Raw genomic sequence first — 24924 nt, 5'->3', positions numbered from 1 at the left:
TGGGATAGTAAGTATATGAATAAATGCCTTAGGAAGAGCTTAGTTACTTAGTAACTTTTAGTTTTCTCTGAAAGTCCTCATAATAACAAGCATCTGTCATTTACAGTGAAGTGTCTCATCTGTTTTGCAGGTAAATAAATAGCAAAACAGGTCACATATGAAACGTTACTGCTTTTGAATGGATATGTTACTTTTCAAGCTAATTTGTTCTTTTTAATTGAACAAGTTCTGCGTAATTTTTAAAATCTAAGCTTGTACTTGGTTTCTTGTAATTCTGTAATAGTATTTAATGTGCAATGATAGATGTCAATTTTGACTTTCTTGATACTTAAAATTATGTGAGATCAACAAATAGTAAGCTTCTTTTAGAACATACTATTAGTATTGTAGTGCTGTTTATGTTTGCTGAAATGTTTTGTCTTGTTCAAAACAGCTTGCTATGGAATTGTTCAAGTACCCACTGGACCGTGGTTTTGCAGAAAGTGTGAATCTCAGGAAAGAGCGGCTAGAGTGGTATGTGTTTTGTTTATTAAGTAGTGCTAGTTATACTCTGTGGATAATGTTTACCCAATAATTACAGTAATAACAGAAGAGAACTTTACTTTCTGTTGTAATTAATCTAAATGCTTTTCAGAAAGACCGTTTATCTTCTTATTTTTTTAAAGTGGAAATATGTAACTGTCTCTGAAGTATTCTGACAGTGTCAGACTGTGGGGTTTTTATTTTTTAGGTGGTGGGGGGTTTTTAGTTTGTTTGGTTGGTTTTTGTCCTTTTTTTTTTTTTTTGTCTATGGTGTAGGTTTCGGTTAATTTTGTCAGTTCAACACTTTCATAGATACAGGAAGTAAAGAAAATCTATATCCAATTTTCTTTTACAGCAACCTTAGGCTGCCTGTTAAAAGCTTCAGTCTAGGAACACTCCCAGTAAGTAGTGGTGTTAATTTCAAAAACTAAGGCTTACTTGGAGTGTGGTACTTAGAAATGAAGAAATATTTTCTTTCTGTTTTTTCTAATTCTTTTGTGGTAGATACTGAGTATTTAGTAGTGCTTTTATTTTTTTTTTTTTTTACCATGGCTACATGAGGTTTTGTTTTGGTCAGACCTGTGTGTTTGTTAGATGAAACTGGGAGATGTCAGGCATTTTTAGGAAAAGATAATCCCATTTCTTCCTACTTGGCACTTCTTAGTTTGTCTTCCTGCAAAAGACAAACTGACAGAAGTGAGAGGATTTAGAAAGACTGAGCTGTTCCTTTGCCTCTGAAAAATATTTTGTCAGAAGAGAAGGTGGTGCAGCATCTTAGAGCAGTGTGTAAACTGTTTCTAGTGTTCATATTTAAAAAAATGAGGAGTCAGAGACCAAATTTTCAGTTACTGTCAGTGACTATCAGTGTGTTTACATGATATGTTTGCTGTACCTATTTCCGTTTGTAATTTAAAGTGCTGTAGAAACGGTGGCAACACATACTGTTGTATGAGTTTTTGACACAGGTCTAAAGAAACTTATTCCTCTGCTTTTTCCCACTTTTTGCCGCTAATGTGTTCATAATGTTTAGGGTAGTCTAGACTGGCTTAGTTCTTCCAAAGCAGACCTGTTGGTGGGAGCAAGAAGGGATTGACTTTTGTATGCTCTTCAAGTATTTGTCAATAGAAAATCAAAACCCTTTCTAAAGAAAGGCTGTTTCTTTTCATGGGGAGACTATCAGCTGTGTAACGTTTTAAGAGTAGCATTTTTTTAGTGTTGCTGTGTTTGATATGTACAGGTTGATAGCAAAGTTAAAAATGTAGAGGAGAGAGTAAGATAGCTGGTGACTACAAGAGGGTTTTCCAAGAGTATGATAGGGAATCCTTCTGGTTTGGGATGTAGTTAATCCTGGTTTCTTGTGACACAAGGAGTGAAAGAGAACTGTCCAGAGTTCTATAATAAATGCTGTCTCACTACATTACGATAATTTCTTGAGTTTACCAAGATAATAGCATTGATAGACTACTTTACTTAGCTGTTTGAAGTAAAGAAGGAATAGTGATAACTGAATTTTCTGCCTGGTGTATTCTGTTTTTGTTTCCACCAAACAGTGTCTGTTTGATTCAACAGGTTGATTACTGATTTTGTTTTGAAAAAAGAAATCCCATTTGTAATGTAGTGCAGGTTTAAGTGGTTCTCAGGTGAAACCAATTGCATGTGAGGTATAACGGCTGAAGTTTTAACAACTATTTGCATGTTAGCGAGTTAGAAAACAGGGTGGCTCTGTCTGAGGTGTCTTGGAGCAGCTCTTGACATTCAGAAACTAAACTCAAGCCCTGATCTCAGTATGGAAACTGGAGCTTTACAGTAAGCATTTTAGCAAACCCAGAAGTTTTAACACACTTACTTAGAAAAGCAAACATCCTTATTGTTGCTGTATGAGACTGAAGCTTAGTTTTTCTCTTGGCCTTTTTGCCTATAAATAAAACTAGAATTAAATTAACCATATTACATTGACTATGCTTCTGCTTGGCTACATTAATCTTTAAAAATACCTCAGTATTGCGCTCAAGGCATATTTTTCCATGCTGATGCTGTCCATGTTGTGTGTTTCTGGGGTGCGTTTCTTGTTTTTTTTTATTTTTAAGCTTCAGTTGCTGGGCGAATAAATTCATTCTGGTAAGCAACTGCAGCTAATTGCTCACACTGAATTGTGAGTCTTGCTTTAACAGTGAAAAGAAATGGACTAACACAGGAGCACATAATGCAAGTTGGTGGGTCACCAGAGAAGTTTTTAACAGCAGTTCTTAAGTGAACACTTAACAGCAGACTAGGACAGGTGGCTTCCCATGTACTATGAAGTGTTGTGCACTGGTGTGTACTGTGTTCTCTTTCTTTTGTATGCTGCTTCTAGGCTGGTATTTGCTGGGTAGGAGCCAAAGTGGTGGCTGGTTGACTTTTGTGTTTTTGTTGGTCAGCTGGGAGCCAGTGTCTTGGCTGCTGAATGGTCAGTTACTAGTTGGAAAGCACTGCTCCATGCTGGACAAGTCATACTGAATTTTGGTTCCAGCAGGGTGATGTTTTCTCTGTGTGTGAGGGAAAGTGTGCCTTTTCATAAACCTGAGCTGTATGGATAATGGATATATTGAGGTGGCTGGTAATTTATTTGGCTTACATTTTAATCATGCTTATGTAGTACATAATTGAAGATTGTAATCCCAGTACACACTTTTTACATCTATGTGTAAGTTTTTAACTATTGTTTGAAAAGTCTTTTAAGTTTTCTTTAAATCAGCTCATTTATCTTAGCTGATTTATGGTGAACTTGAAATTCAAGTCTCTTCAAGATGTGTGGCGACTGCTCCCAGCTTTGCCTGTGTCAGCACCAGCTGCTACTACCCTGCATAGTGGGTCATTTTGGTGTCTTCAGATGTACCTGAACTTCTGAGTCAAAAAGCAGGGCAAGTACATATTGATGTAGAAAAAAATAATTTTGAGGTCTGTGTGAGGTTGTATATATATGAACTCCTACATAAGGGGCTTTGGATCCTGGCTTAAGAAATTGGATGGTGCATGTATATTGTCTGTGGGCTGATAGTTCAGGTACCCAGAGAAAGACTGGAGAACTAAGCTTAGGATTTGTAGCACAACTGTTGTTCGAAAATACTTTTTTTAGCCCATAATCCTGTTATGTGTCAAACTTCTTCCTTGTTGATCCTGTGTTAGGAGTAATTTAAATATAGTATATAATGGGATACAAATAGGTGATGTGTTTATGGTTTCCTATCAGCTACTAATCTTCATACTCATCATGAAGCTGCAGTAATCTATGTGATAGAGATACCAGGCAGGAGTTCACCATTTGTGCAGGTAGCTTGGTTGTGTTTTTTAGCTATGTGTAGGTCCTGTTCTTCTGGATCCAGCTTGATTCAGAGAGACCAGGAGATCTCTGTACTGAACCTAAGCACTAAGAATTCCAGGAAGTTTTACTACGTCAAAGTGTAGCTCAGATACTAAATGTGAGGTCACATTGCTTGCATCGCAGATGAATCACTATGCTGTTGATCTGTTTCACAGGAATATGAATCTGTGCTTGCATCTGGAAGAATCAGTTTGGACTTGGTACAGATGAATCTAATGTTGTAATGGTGGTGTTTCTTTCTCTTGCCCATTTCTGTGTGATTTTTTCTTGGTGGGGTGGCTTATGAAGTTTAATGTAGATCTGAGGTCCAGAACTGAGTCAGCACATTTGTGTGACTCTACAGCTTGTCTGATAAGCCACCTGGATGGCTTAGTCCTGGGAAATGTGTTTAGGGGGCTGTGACTCCCTGTGGAGCTAGCCACCTAAGACTTGAGATGGCATCCATCTGGATCTCAGCTCAGTCTGGCAAAACCAGTCTCTGTGTTTGCACATGTGTTTCTTGGAACTTGTGGAGACAGAAAGACTGCCATTGCAGAGTAAGTTTAGACCATACAGTAGTCAGTACTTAAGGGTTCACAGCAGTAGAAGTGCCACTATACTGTTTACCCAGTTCAGGTATGCTGTGTGCTCGTAGCAATAGTGTCCTGCTGGTTATCCAACAAGACCTGAGCTGCACCTGCATCTGCTGCACAGATGATCCAGAGTCTGAGCACTTGAATTTTAATTAAAAAGAAAAAATTGTTAATATAGTAAGAGTTGGAGCTCTCTCCAAATTATATTTTTATAATTTCATCACATTCATCTACAAGTTTTTTTTGTAGACTTGGTCATAAGAATTGTTTGATGTATCCATATTTTCACACCTCGCCCCCAGCATTTATGTAGTATGAAATAAGCATAGGTGCAGTATTACTTGCCTTTTGCCTAAACAGAAAGAGGCAAAGAAGGAGAAAGTAGGAATTGAGCCTTTCAATATGCAGACACATTTTTGATCAGAGCTCTGACACCTCTGCTCAACAGGCTACCTTCATGGGAGTGGAATCTTTATTTATTAACACCTGTATCTGTTACTAGACTGAATGTTGGTAAATATAATCACAATACAGGTGAATGAAACTTTATTTTAGAAGAAGAAAACTTGCTTTTTTTTTTTTCCCAATTTGAATACTGTCCATCAATAAGGACTGATATACCATATAATTTCTTTGAAGATATCCCTTGAAATAATTCTTGAAGTAATGTTGAAATAAATGTTTCTTTAATGTGGTGTATCCATATTTTTCCTTAAAGGAGAATTTATGTAAGAATATTACTAGAGCTACTTTAAGAATATTGTAAAAATACTACTAGAAGATTTGCTTTAGTTTTGAGTGCACTACAGAAAAATTGATCTGTTTGCTTTTGTTACTTGTCTGGCTTTTATGAATGACTGTGCAGTCTAGAAGACATTGAATATTAGTTTGTAGCTGGAAATCTTGAATAAAAAGCCTGCCTAAGGGTACTTAGGGAGAACATATTGTATTGGGTTTGTGTGACAAGGTTTTGTTAATAAGGGGGCTACAGGAAGGATTTCTCTGAGAAGCTGCCAGAAACATCTTGTGTCTGATAGAGCCAGTGCTTGCCCAGCTCCAAAACAAACCTACTGCTGGTCAAGGCTGAGCCAGTCAGGAACTGTGGCAGTGCCCCTGAGATAACGTATTTAAGAACAGATAAAAAGCCCTGCTGTATAGAAACTGCAGCTGGAGAGAGGAGTGAGAATGTGTGAGAGAGACAGCTCTGCAGACACCAAGGTCGGTGAAGAAGGAGGGGGAGGAGGTGCTCCAGGTGCTGGAGCGGTGATTCCCTTGGAGCTGGTGGTGGTGACTGTGGGAAGGCAGGCTATCCTCCTGCAGTCCATGGAAGGCAACCAGGGAGCAGAAACCCACCTGCAGCCTGTGGAGGACCCCATGCCGGAGCAGGTAGATGCATCTGAAGAAGGTTTGGAAGCCCCATGCTAGAGCAGACTCCTGGCAGGACTTGTGTAGAGAGAGGCCCATGCTGGAGCAGGTTTGCTGGCAGGACTTGGGACCTGTTGGGGTTTTGTATGGGAGCAGTCTTCCTATTGGACTTCTCTCTGTGGAAGGGGGAACATGCTGGAGCAGCTTATGAAGAAATGGAGCCCGTGAGAAAGACTTAGGTTGGAAAAGTTGGTAGAGGACTATCTCCTGTGGGAGGGACTCCATGCTGGTGCTGGGGAAGAAGTGAGGATTTCTACCCATGACAAGGAAGAGGAAATGGCATGTGATGTACTTACCACAGCCCCCATCCCCCTGTGGTATTGGGTGAGAGGAGGTAGTGGAAATGGGGAGTGAAGTTGAGCCTGGGAAGAAGGGAAGGGTGAGGAGAAGGTATTTTAAGATTCTGTTTTTATTTTCTCATTATCCTACTCTGACTTGCTTGGTAATAAATTAATTTTTCCCCAAACTGAATTTGCTTTACCCATGATGGTAACTAGTGAGTGATCTCTCCCTACCTTTATGTTCGTCTAGGAGCCTTTTTTTCAATTTCTGTTCCCTGTCCGGCTGAGGAGGGGAGTGACAGAGAACGTTGGTGAGGGCCTAGTATCCAGCCAGGTTCAACTCATCATGGTGTGTCTTGGTGTCACAAATAGGGCATAAGGAAGTCAGGATAAGCAAAGTAATTGGGGAGGTAGCAGGCAAAATTGGACTGAACACAATAATAGAGAAAAGTAGAATTATTGTGGAAACTTTGTGTTGTTCTGATGGTGGTGAAGGTGAAAATTTTTATTTTGAAATACTGTCGATTGAGTGATATATATTTCTTGTCCATTACATATATAGGTGAGTGTTGTTTGCTTTGCATTTAATGAGTACGAGAAAATATTTTTTCCTGTTCACATTTTGTTAGTGTATGTAGTGAATACAGACCTAAAACCTTGTTGTAGTGCAGCTCTAAAGGTGACAGAATTGTTTAGCATTACAGCGAGTGGTGTTCAAGGTTAGGAGTACAAGAAGTGCAGAAGGTGCTGCACAAGTGCAGTGTAGTTTCTGTGTACTTCTCCAGTGTATCAAAGTGGGAGTATTAATGCCATTTCTGATTGTGCTTCCATCATGCTTTTTTTTTTGTGTGCTGTATTTTCCCTGCTTGTATGTGTACTTATTACTTGGTTTGTAAATACACAGATGAGTTCATAAACTTATCTGAAGCACTTTCCTATAGCAGAGGAAAGGTCTGCTACTTTTTCTTTTGATTAGCTACAGTTTACGGAAATGTACATGTAATTTGTGCAGTAGTTTATAATTACATTATGCAAATCATGGTTACATAGAGTATTCAAGCTTTACAACACTGTTACCTCACTCAAGTACTACTTGATCAAAAATTTTTTAGCATAGATGTCAATATAACAGGTACTTCAGTAAATAGTCTGAAGGTTCTTTGGCAAAATTACTAACCAAAGTGAGGCTAGAACAAAACATTTTCCCTTACAGGAATTCTGTAATCCTTTTGTGGAAATGTTTTCTGACTGTTTGTTTCATTGTATTCACTGGCAGAAGTTGCCTCTAAAGTAAGCAAGGAGTTCCTCAACTTGTGAGAAGCCTTGCTTAGAATTGATGCTGACATTTTATAGCTAGGAATTTTTATGATAAAGCTGTGATGTTGCAGAAGAACACTGAAATGAACCATTGCGTATTGTATTTTCTTCATGTAGACTAAATTGGGTCAGTTGCATACTTTCAGGCTGATAAAAAATTGAGATGTTCAGTTGGACTAAACTGCAGCCAGATGTGACAGGAATTTCTCATAGCCTTCTGATGCTTTATCTTGAAGATCAGTGTGTGAATCTTAAACTTTGTGTGTTTATAATTTGGATTTGTGCAACATTGAGCAGGGCTTACTAGTCTTAAGTATATGGTAGAAGATTTATAGTTTTGGACTTCCAAAGTTGGAGTAGCCAGATCACTATACACCTTGTATGTCATCACTATGTTACATTGTATTATACGATGTCTTACTTCGATACACGAGTGAAAGGATGGCTAAGTATGACCTGTAGTACTTACTGAGTGGATGGTCTTGGAAGAATGCTGATACACGTGTTGAGTGCTTCTGATAATCTTGTCATAGTCTACAAATTTATTATCTATAGTAGATGTTTTTGACAGTGCTAACTGAATCTGCATGTATTTTTATATGATGCCTTGATAAAAAGAACTAGGTCGAGTCTCTTTAATTTATCCAGGTATAAACCCCAAAATGCTTTAAGTAGTGAGTCTGTTTTTCTTTTACCTGTCAACTGTCTGCTTTAAAAAAAAGTTCTTTCTTTCTCATGGGAGAGATGACTGAATAGAGATGGGGCAGAGATTTGGCAAATTTGTCAGCATCAAGAAATGGTTATTTGAAGATGAAGATGACTTAATTTCTTAAGTTGTCAAGTTGCAGAACATAGCACTTTGGAAGAGAAGTACTGACAGTGTGCATTCGTTTGCTCTATTAGTGATGTCAGCCAGTTGGGGATTCTTGGATGTGGCAGAAGATACTTTGATTCCTGTTGGTTCTTCATTGTGGTTTATGAACACTGGAGTCTGCAGTGAATCATAGTGAAACATTGCAACTTTAATTGGCCTATTTTTGGATATTTGAAATATTGTGTAGTTAGCTCCTTGCTGACTTCTGCTTCAAATCCTGGCATGGTTTTAAACTACCATTTATAGAGTCATTTAGATCAAAAGAATGAATGTGGGTTTATAATTTTGGGAGTTTATAAGGTTAGGTATAATTTTGTGAGTTTATAAGGTTTATGTGGGGTTATAAAGTCTGAAGGTAACATAGGTTGAGAATATTGATAAAGTATGTTGCTATCCCACTGTAGTTTAGAAACTGATAAAGAAGTGTGGATTTGGTTTTGTAGATAGAAGTCTCTTCTTTGGCTGGGTCATGTGTTCCTAAAGCAGCTCATCATTTTTGCTGTATTGAGCAGGGGGAAAATGAATTTCTGACTCTGGCAAGTATTACAAAGAATGGATGTCAAAATAGAAAGAAACTCTAATGGAAATTTTCATAGTACCTAATTGGTTTTAAAGAAAAAGCACAAAACAAATTATCAGCAAAATATCAGAATAAAAACATGTGGTATGAATAGATAGCCTAAGTTTGGTGTGAGGAGAGGTTCAGTAATTTTCAGTAGGTGCTGGAAATGCTTGTGAGTTTTACTGGACTTTCTGGAGGCTTCAAGGGCTGAGATGTTGGCCTTCCCTGGTTAGTCTTTGTATGTTGGCAGTACTGCTCTTGGTTCATTGAAGATGGCTTGAAGTAGGGGCTTGAGAGATGAGATGTCACTGCTGAGGGTGGGGGTAAGCTGTTGCCAGCAGATGTAGATGTGATCAGTCTGGTGCATATCTTGTTGCTGGGTTTGTTCTCGTGTTAACTGCCTGTAAATTTGCATCTATTGATAGAATTTATGTGAAGATCTAAATTTCCAGACAAAATATCTTGGCAGCAGTGTACTGGTTTGCACTACTCTGTAAATTGTCTGTGGGTTTTTCTTTTTGTTGTCTAGTCTTGCAAAAGCTGTTCCTTTGTAGGCTCTAAGATACTTGTTTTTCTGTAGATAGCCTCAGATTTGCTGAATTTGAGTTAGGTTTTCTATTAACTATAATCTAGTTGTCAGTGGTTCTCAATTTTAATTAGCACACTTTCACTGAAGTGTCTTTAGAATATGGTTTATCTTTATAGATGGAGCTGTGTTTACATTGGTTGTTCAGTACCATATTTTTCTGAATCTAACACAAATTACCCCAATTTTTTCCAGGTTTATTAGGGGAAAAAGAGAATTTTTCCTGTCTTCAGTGTTTTCATTCCAATGTATATGTGTTACATTTTTACTTTATTTTTTTTTTCCTATTGAAGAAAACACACTAGGGTAAGAGGAACGTGGAAAGTATGAAAGGAAATTAGAAAATACAAGATTGTTTCCTGTGGAGAAAATGAAATACTAATTTCAGATCCTTTAGGGGAGAAGGAAAATGAATACCAAGAACATTTTGATCTTGGAAGATAATTTTTCATTGAAAGAAGGGAATAAACTTCAAATATGTATAGGTTCGATGACATATGTGCAGCATTGACATAACTGAAACTCTAGATTGATTTTTAATAAACTTTGTGTTCAGAGCAGTTATTTAAATAGTTTTTTTTCTCAGAATATTTACATTTTTGACAGCAATAGGTATGTCTGCCAGAATTAAATTGTTTTGCTTTAACTAAAATAACTACTCATGTCAAGATTTTACCCTTCTAAACCAGTTTTTAAATCCATATTAAGATATTATCAGAGTATTATTATTATTAAAGTATAATTTAAAGTAGTAATATTTAAAACTACCTAGCATATTTGAAGTCTGTAGGATTGGGAAAGATCATCTTGCATATAATAAAGACTATTATAGGTGACTTCTACAGATATCTTTTTTTTTGGCAACAACCAAGAGTGAGACAAAATGTTATGGAATACTGTTGAAGGCAGATGAAGAACTTGTATCACAGAACTTGGGATATAAGTATCTGGACACAGTCCGTTGTGCTGCAAGTTACTGATAAGTGGGAATTTGGGCTGCTAAGAGCATCATGGGCTGCCAGTTGGAAAGCCATTGATTAGAAACTAACCTTCTGATCAGCTGCTTTGCTTACCTTGTAAATCTGTCCATGTGCTTTGGGAAAGTTTGTTGGATTAGTGCATTTTGTTATGCACAGAAGTGTTGTGCAGAAATGTTTGTTATACACCTAGTAGCATGGCATGCTGTAATATAGATGTATTTGAAAGCAATTTCAGAAATAAAGCAATAAAAGGCTTGGCAATTGACTCTTTCCTCCTAGGTTAGTTTTTAAAAAAGTTATAAGAATTTGAATCATCTAATGGTTAAGATTGGAAAAAAATTCTGTGATCATTGAATCCAGCTGTTAACTCAGCACCACCGTATTCACTAGTAAACTGTGTCTCTAAGTGCCACATCCACGTGCCTTTTCAGCACTTCAGGGATGGTGATTTTGCCACTTCCCTGGGCAGCCTGTTCCGATCAACCTGATCGACCTTTCAGTGAAGAAATTTTTCCTAATATGCAATCTAAACCTCCTGTGGTGCAACTTGAGACCATTTCCTCTTGTCCTGTCACTTGCTACCTGGCAGAATAGACTGACACTCACCTTGCTACACCCTTTTTCAGGGAGCACAGAGGTGTGGAGCTGTAGATAAGCTATTCCCTGGGCCTTCTCCAGGCTAAACAACCCCATCTCCCTCAGCTGCTCCTCATCAGACTTGTGCTCCAGACCCTTCCCCAGCTCCATTGCCCTTCTCTGCACTCTCTCCAGCACCTCAATGGCCTTCCTGAATTGAGGGGCCCAGAACTGAACCCAGGATTTAAGGTGTGGCCTCAGCAGTCCTGAGTAGAGGGTTATGGTCACTGCCCTGGTGCTGCTGGCCACACTGTTGCTGGTCCAGGCCAGGATGCCATTGGCCCCTTGGCCGCCTGGGCACTCTCTGGCTCATGTTCAGCTGCTGCTGACCAGCACCCCCGGGACCTTTTCCTCCAGGCATCTTTGGTGCCACTCTGCCCCAGCCTGTAGCTGCAGGGGCTGTTGTGACCCAGGGGCAGGAGCAGGCCCAGGCACTTGGCCTTGCTGAAGCTCAGAGCTCTGGGCTCTCCCCATCCCTGCAGCCTGTCCAGATCCCCCTGCAGAGCCTTCAGCAGCTCAACACTCCCACCCAGCCCGGTGTGTCTGCAGACTGAGTGAGGGTGCCCTGGATCCCCTCACGTGGGTCACTGAGAAAGATTAAACAGAGCTGGTGGCAGCGCTGAGCCCTGGGGAGCTCTGCTGGATGTGATTCCATTCACCAACACCCTCTGGGCCCGGCCATGCCAACAGTTTCCTACGCATCCAACAGAGCACCCGGGTCAGCCATGGGCAGCCAGTTCCTGCAGGAGATGCTGTGGGAAACGGTGCCAGAGGCTTTCCTGGGGTCCAGGTAGGGACATCCACAGCCTTTCACCCATCCACTAAATGGGTCACTTTGTCACAAAAGGAGATCAGGTTGATCGATCAGGACCTGCCCCATGCTGGCTCAGCCTGATTTCCCTGGTTGTTCAGTATATGACGTGTGATGGCATTCAAGGTGACCTGCTTCATGACCTCTCCAGCCCTGGGGTCAGGATGATAGTCCTGCAATTCCCTGCCAGCCTTCCTTGTAGGTAGGTGTCTCAGTTGCTAATCTCCAGTCAACTGAGACCTCCCTTGTTAGCCACAGCTGCTAGTAAATGGTGCAGAGTGAGTTGGTAAGCTCTTCTGCCAGCTCCCTCAGTACCCTTGGGTAGATCCCATCCAGCCCCACAGACTTGTGTCTTTCTAAATGGCATGGCAGGTCACTGGCACTTTTCTCCTGGATTGTGGGGACTCCATTTTGTTTTCTGCTTCTGTCTTCCACCTCATGTTGTGAGCTAAAATTGCAACAACAAGTGGATTTAACTGTTCTTCTGTTTGTTTAATGATTAACAGGAGCAGCAGAATAAAATGTGTTGTCTGATGACTTTTAACTCCTGTTCATGAAAAAAATTGAAAGAGTTTGAGTGTCGGCTTTTGTGAACTGTTGTGCTGATTGTATGTAACTCACCATTTTTGTCATTTGTAACTTCATGGATCATGCATTGTGATCTCACAGAGTTGTTTCTTACCAGGTAAATACTGTTGGGGCTTGGGGTTTTTTTTTTTTTTTTTTTTCTCCTGTTGTCAAGCAGTATTAAATAGTAATTCTGTGATCAGAATGTACTTTGGAGAATAAAAACAGTGTTGGAAGTGTGTTGTGCTGGGTATATGCACCTTGACAGGGAATTTAAGCTTCCAAACACAGTATTTTGCATATATGGCTGATGTCTGTTGAAAATCTTGAAATACATGAATGTCAGGGAAATACCAAAACAAAATTGAGCAAGAAATCTGCCTTTATTACTACCAACATAAAATTAGTCTGTTTCAAGTGTATGCTTTCCTTCCTTCCATCCTTCCTTCTCTCCTTTTGAAAATAAGGCCTTTGGTTGGGACTTCCATCTTGATGTGTAGCCAGTGTAGATAATGCCACCTCCCAGATAAGGTAGTTGTATCCTTCATATCCTTTCCTGACCACCTGTCCGTGGTAACATTTATTATCTGACATTGGTCGTGTATGGAAAGGTGGCTCAAAGAAGTGATCTGACTGAAAAAAAGTTATTTTTAGGTTACTGGTTAGGATTTCCATATAGTTAGTAGAATACTTTTCCCAGAGCAAGGAAGACAGTAGAAAGGACACAGCAGGAGATGGTCAGTGATGATCTTCTGGCAGCACAGTGCAATTATGCTACCTTAAAGTGAGGCTCTAGTAAAGTCAGCTGGAACTGCAGCCTGGTGTCTTGGCTAGCTTTAAGCAACTGTGGTCTGTTTAATCTGTTGTAGATCTTGTGTTATTTAGGTTAACAGGTCACATTGAAAGAAAGGTTTTATTGCCTCATTGCAATGCTGGGAATTCAGTCCTGCAGGATTTTACTTGGTTGACAGTCATTATTCAGGTGAATGGTTCCTATGGCCTAGCTTGGGCCACAATTCAGTTAATTATGTGCAAAGAATTCTTTGACCTTTGTTTTCTTATAACAAGACACAGCATATAATGGGTGTCTGCTGATGATGCCTTATGAATGTGCTCCAAATTTTCAGAACCCTGAGGGAAGAACAATGTTATATTCCTATTTTTCTTCTCTCCTGCATGAATAGTCTTGTCCCTGTCTATCTTGTTATTTACCATGTGTTTTTTTCTCTTTCCCTTAATTTCAACATGAATAAGGTAGTCTCTTGGATTGAATCAGTTTCTCTATGCCTTTCCAGCTGAAAAATTGGTAGAGCTAGGTTTACCAAAAAGACTTGAAAAATTATATTTGTATAATGTTACCTAATGCTGGTTGAGGTAGCTCTTAGTCCTGGTTAAAATGGAAAGGCATATTTATCTAGAATAAAGGAAGAACACTATACCACAATGCAATGGAGCCAAGTTGGACTGTAACTAATTCAGTATGGGAAGCTGGAATTGTTCTACTTTGGTCTTCCATTCTTGCAACTTTTTTCTGATGGATATCTTTAGTGGTCACCTCTGTTGTTTTTGTTTAATTTAAAAAGTTTATTTCAGTTCTTTATTTCTCCTTGGTTACTTTTCCTTTTGTAATAATGTTGAGGGGATAAAAAGTTTCTTTTTCTGCATGTATCTTGCATGCTTCTGGTTTTAGTTCTCTGCTGGGTGATGTTTTAAAGACTGGACTCCTCAGGAGGCAGTGGGTTTTTCATCAGACCCAGGCAATCTCAGTGCGCCTGAATGCTAAAGGAATAGGATCAGTCTTTGTTTACTTAATTAAGTTGCTGTTTATGTAGCTCAGAAGTGAGTTGTGACAGTCACGCTGTCAGACTCTTCCAGCTTCACAGCTCTGAGATTGGTTTCACTTTAGTCCTCTACAGGAGACCTCATAGTCTAAAGCCATTCCTGCTGAGAGTTCACCCCAATTCTGCATGGACAGAAGCTAGATCCATGAACTTAGTCTCTTCCACCAAAGAGCTGCAAAAATGAGATGTTCTCTAAGGACAGGAAGGAAAAGGATGATGTCATTTTCTACAACTTCATTGTGCTCTTTAAGCCAGTATTTGTCTCTTCACTCTCTTCAGGTCTAATTCAGCTGCTTGTACCTACAGCACCACATGCACTGCTGCACCTCCCTGTATTGGACTAGTGCCCTTTAGCACACCAAAGGATGTGGTTATTCTCTAGGGTTACAGTCAGGCTCTGTAGTGTCCATATTTGTGCTGCTTAACCTGATGATGTTTGTCTGAATTGTTGAGCAGTTATAGAAGCTTGCCCTATTTGTGCTGTGGTGTCTTGTAGGTGTTGTATCTGCCCCTGCTACCTACTCCCTCTGCCCTGCACAGCTGGTTTAGAAGTTCCCCACAAGTGTTTCTGAATACTCAGACAATAAATCTCTGTCAGAAATCTTTGGCTGAGATAAGACTTATAACACACAACTGGAGAAAAGAGCCCTGCCATGGTCCTTGTGCTCCAATATTAGAGACCATTTTACGTATCATCAGATTATTCCGTATACTGTGTTGCATCATCAACACGCATGATAAAAGTATTATTCCATCCATTTTAGAACTAGTAAGAAAGTGTTAATTTAAAGAAAAAAAATTCTCTGGTAGATACTTGTCTCAAGGCATGACATTCACTTGCCACTTGGCAAAGCTCCTGGTTTTACTACATGGCATGTATAGCAACTTGGCAGAGCAGAAATGGGTGACGGAATCCGAGAGTGTGGAGGCTGGGAGGGAGTTAGGTTCCTAATGCAGAGAAAGGGAATGGAAGGGCTTGGGGTAGCTGTCTGCTCTGTTAGCTTACTAGGGTGCTACTTTATTGCAGATTGTAGCCAGATTTAATTTCATCAGAAGTGCTCTGTGTCATCGAAGTGCAAGTATCTATGCAGAGTTACTCGTTCTCAGCACCATGAGAGATGAGTGCATTGTGCACTCAGGTTTCCTTCCACTGTCAAAACTTCCACCTCCACTTCAGTTTTCTGTCTGGCATCTTCTCTTGACTGTTAGCAGCCAGGACTGCAGAGGATTAATGACAGACCTGAGTCCTTGTAGACAAGGACAAATAAATCAGATGAAGTTGATGAGAGTGAATGGAACATGCTTAATTCTTCGGCATAAAAGACTGGCTCAAGTCATTGCATCTTAGTGTCCTGTGATAATTTTGATTTATTTTGTGGTTAAGTTTGCACAAGAAGCTTGCTAATTCTTTAATTACTGGTGCTGCAGTGCTGTGGCTCCCTGCCTTCAGTTTTGCTGATGCAACCATTTGTGGAATTATTCTTATTATTGCATCACGGATATAGCCTGAATTAAAAATGTTTAAAAGTTTATTTCTTTCTATTTCACTGATCTGTTCTAAGGGGCAGTCCAACAGATAGTTGTGTCAGTAGCTGAGGGTGTGGTGGAGGGAGAAATTAATGAGAGGGAGGTGAAGGGAAGAAGAGAACCTCCTAAACTGGTTTTGCCACTAGTGAAAATGTATGTCAGACTTCCAGAGTCTTGCATAGGTGGGGCAGGGTAGAAGCTGTTAACAGCTTCTCTTCTCTCAGTTACATCATCTCATCTCATTGCCTTTAAGCTGCCAGCTTGCAGCTTTGGGGTGGGAGCCAGCTTTATTGTGCTGTGACCATCAATACATACCAGGCTTCTTTCTTTAGAAATCTGGTTCAGTGTATGAGAAATTCACTGAAATGAAATTGTTGCTACTGTGTGTCTCTCAGCACTTTAGTATTTAATATTTGGAGAGCTGAAGTGTTAAGATACAGCTCACAAATATACTGAATATGTAGGATTTTATTTAAAGTGAACTGAACAGTTCATTTCAGTGTCTTAAAAAAAAAAGTAATGATCCAAGTCTGCAGACAACTTGCAGAGTGATTAAGATGTTTTCAGCCACTTTTATATCTAAATTTCACCATAGACCTAATGCTGACATTGAAATTGCTGATCATTTTTGTGTGTGAGAGAGATGAGTGAAGCAAAAGACAAAAGGCTACAATCCTAAAAATTCTTTCAGTGTGCAGCTCTCTATACCAGTGCACTGAGAAAAAAAATAAGTTTGTTTCTATTTTACTCTCCATGAAAGCCTCTTTCCTGCTAATATAATTTTTTACAGGTTAAGAAAGATAGTATTACAAATTTCTTACAGGTTAAGATAGTCCTTGAGATATACTTTAGCCATATGAATTTTTAGTTCCTCAAATAAGTTTGCACAGTCTGTTTCTGAGGCACTTATAGCATATTAGGCTTCTTTATCTACTGTCTTATCAGTTAGCTGGTAATGGAGAATAATTCTGTTCAGGGAACAGTGAGAACAGGTGGCCCACTCTGTTTGAAGGATACGGTGTTAAGTTTGCATCTGATGATCTTGATTTGCTTAAGAAGATTATTTGGTTTCTATGCTTTGAGTTGTCCCTAATCTGGAAATATATAAAGATTGTAATATGGTGATTCCTACTTATAGGATCCCCTGTGCTGTTCCTGTGCTTGTAATGTGAAGCACTTGAAGTAGAATATATGTCAAATCTAGTAATTGCTCATATCTGGTTAGGATTTGGTTTGCATGCTCTCTGGAGTATGTATCTCTACACTTAGAGATAAATGTGATATTAGGAACTTGATAGGAGGCAATGATAGCAGAAAAACTGTTCTGTTGTGATCCTGGTGTATGTTGGAAGAATTTTACATCATAGATGGCTTTGACCCAGGACTGGGAGGGACACTAACCAAGTTTGCAGATGATACAACACTGGCAGGAGCTGTTGAATCCCTTGAAGGCAGGGAGGCCCTGCAGAGAGAACTTAATAAATTAGAGGACTGGGCAATCACCAACAGTATGAAGTTTAAGAAGGGCAAATGCCAGACTCTGCACCTGGGATGGGGCAACCCTGTATGTACAGACAGACTGGAGAATGAGAGGCTGGAGAGCCAGCCCTCTGGAAGGGGACCTGGGGTCCTGGTCCATGGCAAGCTGAACATGAGCCAGCAGTGTCCTGGCAGCCAGGAGGGACAGCCCTGTCCTGGGGGGCATCAGGCACAGCATGGCCAGCTGGGCAAGGGAGGGATCGTCCTGCTCTGCTCTGCACTGGGGCAGCCTCACCTCCAGTGCTGGGAGCAGTTCTTGGTACTACAAAATAAAAAAGAGATTAAGCTGTCAGAGTGTCCAAAGGACGGCCATGAGGATGGTGGAGGGCATTGAGGGGAAGCCATGTGAGGAGCAGCTGTGGCCTCTTGGGCTGTTCACCATGGAAGAGACTGAGGGAAAACATCATTGGAGTCTACAACTTCCTCATAGGGGAAGAGGACGGTCAGGCACTGATCTCTTCTTTGTGCTCACCAGTGACAGGACCTGAGGGAATGGCCTGAGGTTGTGTCAGGGGAAGTTTAGGTTGGATATTTAGATAAATGTTCTTCACCCTGAGTGTGGTTGCACACTTAATAGGCTCCCCAGGGAAGTGGTCACAGCACCGAGAGTGGTGACAGAGTTCCAGAAGCATTTGGACGATACTCTTGGGCACGTTGGGATGACTCTTGGAGTGATGATGTGCAGGGTTAAGAGTTGGGCCTTGATGAACCTTGTGGGTCCCTTGCAACTCAGCTTATTCTGTCATTTTGTGATCAAACTACTTATTTCCAGACATGTGGTTTTGCTACAGTTGTCAAATTCTGACCTCCTTTTTCTGAGACAGAAAGTGAGGTTGGTTTTCATCTCTCAGGATAAGTGGGAGTCAGCAGAGGCTCTGTGGCCAGCCATAGCTATGTGCACCTGTGCTGATCATAGCCACAACACTTAATCATGATAGACTGTCTTGGTCAATACAGAGAGGCTAGGATACAGTAGGGTGTTTTGGACTACGTCCAAGCTTCTTGGCATTTAAGTCCATTCTGTGCTATAGTTTTTGGAGGATTGTGTCCAGAATTCCAGGGTGTGAAACCCAGGAAGAAAATCTTGGAGGTAGAACTGTGAGTAGCTTTAATGCGTATCATAGTTTGAAGATATGGAGGAGAAAGCTTTATTTTTCACAAATTAACATTGATATTCAAGTAAAGGTTAAGGGAAAACACACACATTCACTTTTAAAGAATGGTTGCTTCCTTAATATCAGGTAACAGTTTTAATGTGTATGGTTTCTTTTTCAATGCTTCTATGATCATTCCATTTTTTTATTTTACTTTTGCTTTTTTTCCTAGAGATGTGAATTATGCCCTCATAAGGATGGTGCTTTAAAGAGAACAGATAATGGGGGTAAGTTTTATTCTTGCTTTTTGTGAACTCTCTTATTTTGTATCAGGGAAATAAATCTGTGGAAGAAAAACTATAGGGATCCTAAACATAAAAGAAAACATGGACTTCTTTGGAAAGAGATAACTGTTTTACAGTAACCCTTATTTGTCCAGTTCAGGTTCAATTTACTTTGAGGACATCTGTCATTATTCTTAGTTTCATTTTTAGGAAAAAAAATACAATTGAAAAACTACATTTTGACATAAGCTTTAATGGGTAACATGGATTAATTTTATGTGTATTTAGTTGGAGCCTGAGGGTTTATAGAAAGCTGTTGAAAGTACACCATTCAAGGAGGGAAGTCAAATTTTTATGTCTACAGCCCAGACTAAATGCACCAGTGCGTTTTCAAAGGTTGACACTTTCATGCCTGATTTACTAATAGGTTCTGTAACAAAGAAGTTAGGGTTGGAAAGTTACCGTAGTGATTACCTCTCCCTTGCATCTTTCTAATTTCACTGTTCAGGTTATCATCAGTTCTGCTCCTGCTGAGTAGAACTGCTAGATAAAGTCTCCACTGAATATCCTGGCTTGATTATGTTTATACTAATCGCTGGGTGATATGAGTGTAAAATTTCAATTAACTTTTGAATCACTTTTGGAATGCTGCCTTCTCTCTCTAGTAGGTACTTCAAAATTCCCATCCATCATCTATCTGTAGATAGCCAGGTCATTTTGATACTGAGCCCTTTCACTTGTGAGAAGAGAAAGTATGATCTATATTCTGGAATTCACTTGGACAGTCTATGTAAATTGCATTCTGCGGATTCGATGCTGTGTACATGATATTCTAGCTAATTTATATCTTAGCTTAGTGTTGATGCAGCTTAGTTGAGTTGCAGGAATACAGGGCCTGCTTATGTTGTGCTGATCTGTCCTTTCCCTTGTGTACCTTTGACTGCTCTGTTCATATATATATATATATATATATATATATATATATATATATATATATATGCTCTAGGTTTACCATTTTAGTGTCAACTGAGTCAAACACATCACTGAACTTAATACCCAGTACTTAAGTCTTATTCCTCTTTATTATTCCTCTCATGTTGATACATGCAGTGTTGAATTAATTTCTTCAGAAATGGCAGCTGGTCACTATTTTAAGAAATAGTAATTAGAAAGCCTCAAATGTCTTGAAATATACAGGAAAATTTGTGAAGAACGAAATAGCTGAAGTGTGTTCTGGTTTTATACTTAAAGTAGTATTTGGGAATGCTTTGCTATTATGCTGTGGTGGTCTTGAAATCTTTTTAGCATGAAGTCTTGAGAACTTTGATAGTGTGCATTAAAGATGTGAGCATCCTATTAGTTATCTCTCTTATGGCTCTGTTAATTGTAAGTTCTTGTCTGAAAGTGAATTACTCTATAAGCTTGAAATGCTTTAAGTTTCTATAGCAAAGATATAACATTGTACTATAATTGTAATACCCAAGTGTTTTCATCCATGAAAACTTCATACTGAATATTTTATAGCTGAAAGGTATAGGAATTTATATTTTCTTCTGAAAACACCCAGCCTCTGTAACAGATCTTGTCCATGTGTTGAAAACAACAAATTCGATTTTGTGGACCAAATGTTCTTTAAATAATAGCTTTACAAAAGGACTTGCACCTTGGAAAATACTTCGACTGGTGTTGAATTTCAGAAATCTGCATTCTTACCTGAAGCTTTCCTTTCATAGTGTTTCCTAACAAGAGATTGTGCCAGAAGATTTTTAGACTTAATACTGTTGAAGATCAGATAATGGGCTTGCCAGCTGAAATGGCGTTTTCAGTAGGTTAATACTTGATTTTTTTTAATGCTATTACACCTTTTGTTGCCAAGTGAGTCATAAAAAGATGCAGGTATTTGAGAAGAAATTTGGAAACTAGCATTTCTGGTAAAACCTTGTAAGGATCTAGCTTTATAAACTTGTAATTATGCAGTTTTTCTTGAAGTATAGAAATAATTAAATAGTCTTAGGTTTTCAGAACAAGAGAAGAAATTGCTGATTTTAAGTCAGTGATAGAAGGTTTTCCTTCTTTCTGCCTTCTGGCAGAAATCTGGCAAGTGTGCTTTTTGTTTTGAATACACAGATAGCTTAGCCCATACATGGCCTCTTGCTCCTGTAGTTTTTTAACAGTCTTCTGGATATTTGCTTTATATAAGGTGAAGGACTGTGTTTTGGGCTTTGAAGGTACCATATTTTCTTTTATGTTTGGAAGATTAATGTGCTACTGAGCTTTTTTTAGTGTTCAATGATTTTCTTAACCTGCGGTAAGATGCTGTTACTGCAGTGAGGGTCCTTGCTATACATTTTTTCCTCCTCCTTTGTGATGGGTACGAGCTTTTAAAACTTTGCCATTTTTTCTGCCCTGCATTCCTTTTCAGCTACATGAAAACTTCTCTGAACTAGCTGCCCACTCTAATGCTGACAGAAAGAATGACCAGGAGTGTTCTTGTAGCTGCAACCTGTACATGAGCTGTCTTAAGTCAGTTGCACAACTGTGACTGAAGGCAGCCTGATGATCTTAGGGCTCTTCTTGAGCCTAACACCTTGATAAAACAACGGTGTTGTCTTGCCTTTAATAACTCTGGGGCACTACATGTATGGCAGTAGTCTGGGAATCAAACTTGTGTTGTTTATAAGTATTGTTAACTGACTGTAAATATAATTATTTGACTATATATCATGGTAGTATATGGTGTGGTTGTGTTGGTATTTTGTGAGTTTTTTGTCCCTCCCTCCTACCCCCCCACATAGTGCAAGGTTCTTTTGTGTGCATTCCTCCTTCTGCTCCCCCTCCTTTTACTGGCCTGTTGCTGCTTATCTGACCTTTTAGAGATCACCATTATTTTAGATTTGCTTTTTAGACTTTATATTTCTGTTTGGCGTTTGACTCTGCCTTAGTTGTGCTTATCAGGTTTATATGGGTCTTCTAGTGTCATCTGTGGCAAATACAGAATTACAATATTCAGTGATTCCTGAAATACGGCATTATTGGAACAGTACTATCATGCATTTTATAGAGAACTTAAAAGTGATAGCCTGATATAGTAACAGGGGAGGAGCATATCATGGAGGCCAAACAATATTTGTCCTGCTCTTTTTTTCATTATGAACTAGATTCTTGAGAAGGTTCTTGTGTGGTTTCTCAGAACAGAGTTCCTGCCTAGAAACATTTATGCTTTGGGACTGCTTGCTGCAGACATGGTATTTTTGTGTTTAATGGAAGATGAGTCCATCACCCTATTGAAGTGTTCTCTTCTGTATAAGGTTTAGTGTCCATGTGTGGCAAGGCATTTTGCAGTTGATCAGTACGATGTGTCCATGGGTTTCTTTTGAACCTGCTACCTCATGGTTTTATGTGATGCCACTTGGTATTTGCAAACTAGGGTGGCAAAGGTCAGCTATTCTGTGCTCACCTTTCCAATATCTCTTCCTGTAACCTTTTTGGGTACACTGGAGGGTACACAGATGCCTGCCTGTTCTTGGCTTGCTGATGGTGGGTACTGGTGCTGCAATCAGAACCTGAAGTGAGCCCAAAGAGATAATTCAGTCTGCATTTATGTGGAATGTTCTATTCTGCTTCCGTGTCCCTCCTGTGCTTTCCATTGTCAGAGACTTAAGCTGACCTTGAGAAGGAGCAGCTGAGGTCTGTTTGCATGTGCCTGTTTGGTGCCTGTGCTGTGTGAGAGTGGCTGTTCTGCTCCTGCACTTACACAGATCTTAGAAACAATACTCTTGGATTTATCTGAGTGGAGTCTGGATGAGTATCTGTGGTGTGGCTTATCTGTCAATGCATTTATCTATCCTAAGGATTGTTTAGAGTTGACTGTATTTAGCTACACAATTGATTTAATTAATTTTTAAGAGTAATAGGACATTGTTATGAGCAGGGTATTTGTAAGAAATTTTAGGAATTAGCTTTGAATAAGTTTTAATATTTTGTCTGCCTGATATCTATGATTGCCTTAGAGCTATGGTTAAGTTTTGTGAACGAAAAATAATACTTCCTGCATGTGGACTTTGTTTTTACATAAACATTATGACTTTTCCAGTGTTCAGAGACTGGAATGATATAAACTCCATTAGGCTATTACCTATTAAAAATTATTTATTCTTTTCTTATTGATACTAAAAGTAGAAAAGGAAGATTGAATTGAAAAAGGAACTTTTCTCTCTGAATATATTTGTTGACAGAATTCCTCGATAAATTTGGTATTCATGTTCATTTAGGGGAACCATTGTGGTTCTAAACATGACTGAATATAAATTTTTTTTAAAATGAGAAAACCTGATACGTATATGAGTTGCTTATTGATTTGCTGTCTTATGTGTAAGAAGGTTTTTGAAAGATTAATTTTACTTCAGCTTGGCAGATTGGTAAGTGGATTCATAGTTGGATAAAATATAAACACATTTTTTGAAAAACAGAGAAGTAACAAGTGAGCATTTGTTTGAAGATACTTGAGAACTGTTGGCATTTGATAGTTTTAGGCCTTTAAATTCAGTAATATTTCCTTAATTGTTGCAGTAATTTCCTTTGGATTTTTGACACTCAGCGAGGAGGAAATAAAATCACGACCATTTGGATTGATTATAGCTTTTTGAATCCCAGTTTTTATCTTCTCATAGTACTGAGTATGCATTCTGTTTTTTAAGCAAATTCACTTGTATCTGATATACTGCATCTTGCATTTAAATAGTTTTCTTGTAGTAATCTTTTTCCACAATTTGCTGTAAGCTCAAAAAGTTTGATTTTGCTATACAAGTTGTTACTTTGAAATCTGATTCCAGTGGATGATGATCAGGAATGCTGTGTAACAGCATTCTTTGTATGACTTTTCACCAACTTCTTTCATGCAGCTGCTGGGGGAAAGGCCAGCTAACAATGTGGTGGTTTTATGTCATGGTCCAGACCCTCTTCCCACCCCCTGGGTTAGCGGCAGGATCTCCCAAGTCTATAAAAACATTATATGCTAGGCTTTCCCGTTGCTGTTGTTATTATTAGAATCTCACTGTCTGGTTTACTGTTCTGATGAGTTTTCTTGGTGTTAATGTCTAAGAATGTGGATGGTATAATGTTATATGTACATACTGAGATGTATGCATTTTGCAAGTGTTTGCCCACAAATGTTCTGGCCCTTTGGAGCAGATTTACAGCAGTGTGTATATTTTTTACTGGGAAAGAGAAAGATAATAAATTTAAAATACTGCAGTAATAGAAATTCATGTATTACCATATAAAGTATTGTGTATTTATGATTTATATTGCTGATAATCACAGGGTATATGTAAAAATTTTTTTTAGAGTTTTAGGTGCTTATTTACACATTTCTTCCTTTTGTTGTAGGAAAGGATTTCTTGAGAGAGGTGGAAGAAGCTCAATAATTCCATAGCATGCCAGATAAAATTATTAAAGCTATTAGCTTACTCAGTGGACCAATGGAATTTCATCTGTAGCTGTTTCAAAAACAAACTATTTGTTGTGTTGCAGAGTGATGATTTAAAACAAATAAATTCTTTACTTGAGGTCCAGATTTTTCTAAATTTAGTATTTTGTGAGATTCAATAGTAGGACTTTGTAGGATGAAGCCTTTTTCTTCATAGACAAATAGTATTTATTTTGCCTTTTTAACAAATTGTCCATTCTATACCAATGATGAGGTTGGCTACCAACCACAACAGTGAGAGCTGTAGTGGTTAGTGTGGCACTTTCTTTTTACCCCTCTTCAAAGAGTGGATCAAACAGTATAGTATGAATAATGCTGTTTTAACTATAGCAAACTCTAAATCTTTATTTAACAGAGTAAGGGAAAGACAATAACTTCAGCGGACAGATTCCTTATCTACAAGTTTTCTTGTTTTTACAGGAAAGGAAGATCAAGGTTAAAAGTATATGGAATGTCTTAATGAGGAGACACTTAACTAAAGGTTTAAAATAGTACTTAATCTTTCCCTTTGGCAAAGAGTAACAGTAATGGTCTTAAGTACATGTTTGAAAGGTGAATCCAGCAGAGTTAGACAGAGCTCAGCCTTTGGGTCATTCAGCAGATCTGATAGTTGTGGAAACGGAGGGTGCAATTTCATGTAATCTAGGGCAGCTGTTG

At 38.9% G+C, this 24924-nt stretch overlaps 1 protein-coding gene across 20 annotated transcripts in view; it reads left to right on the top strand.

The window, feature by feature from the left end:
- The window catches only part of MLLT10 (MLLT10 histone lysine methyltransferase DOT1L cofactor), a 133612-nt gene that overhangs the window by 14377 nt on the left and 94311 nt on the right, over positions 1-24924 (top strand). For 17 of the 20 annotated variants that reach the window (XR_014950953.1, XM_085565581.1, XM_085565559.1 and 14 more), the window contains exons 3-4: positions 434-513; positions 18728-18782. Coding sequence is in view for 19 of the 20 variants with exons in the window: in XM_085565581.1 (XP_085421707.1) it covers positions 434-513; positions 18728-18782 (135 nt within the window). In the remaining variant the exon portion in view is untranslated. The other 3 variants (XM_085565593.1, XM_085565586.1, XM_085565600.1) reach the window with 2 other exon arrangements.

This window comes from Lonchura striata, chromosome 2 (genome assembly GCF_050655825.1).
Source record: "Lonchura striata isolate lonStrDom1 chromosome 2, ASM5065582v1, whole genome shotgun sequence".
In the NCBI taxonomy this organism is placed as follows: Eukaryota; Metazoa; Chordata; class Aves; order Passeriformes; family Estrildidae; genus Lonchura; species Lonchura striata.
The sequence above is the reverse complement of the archived record's forward strand: the minus strand, read 5'-3'. Positions and strand labels throughout refer to the sequence as shown.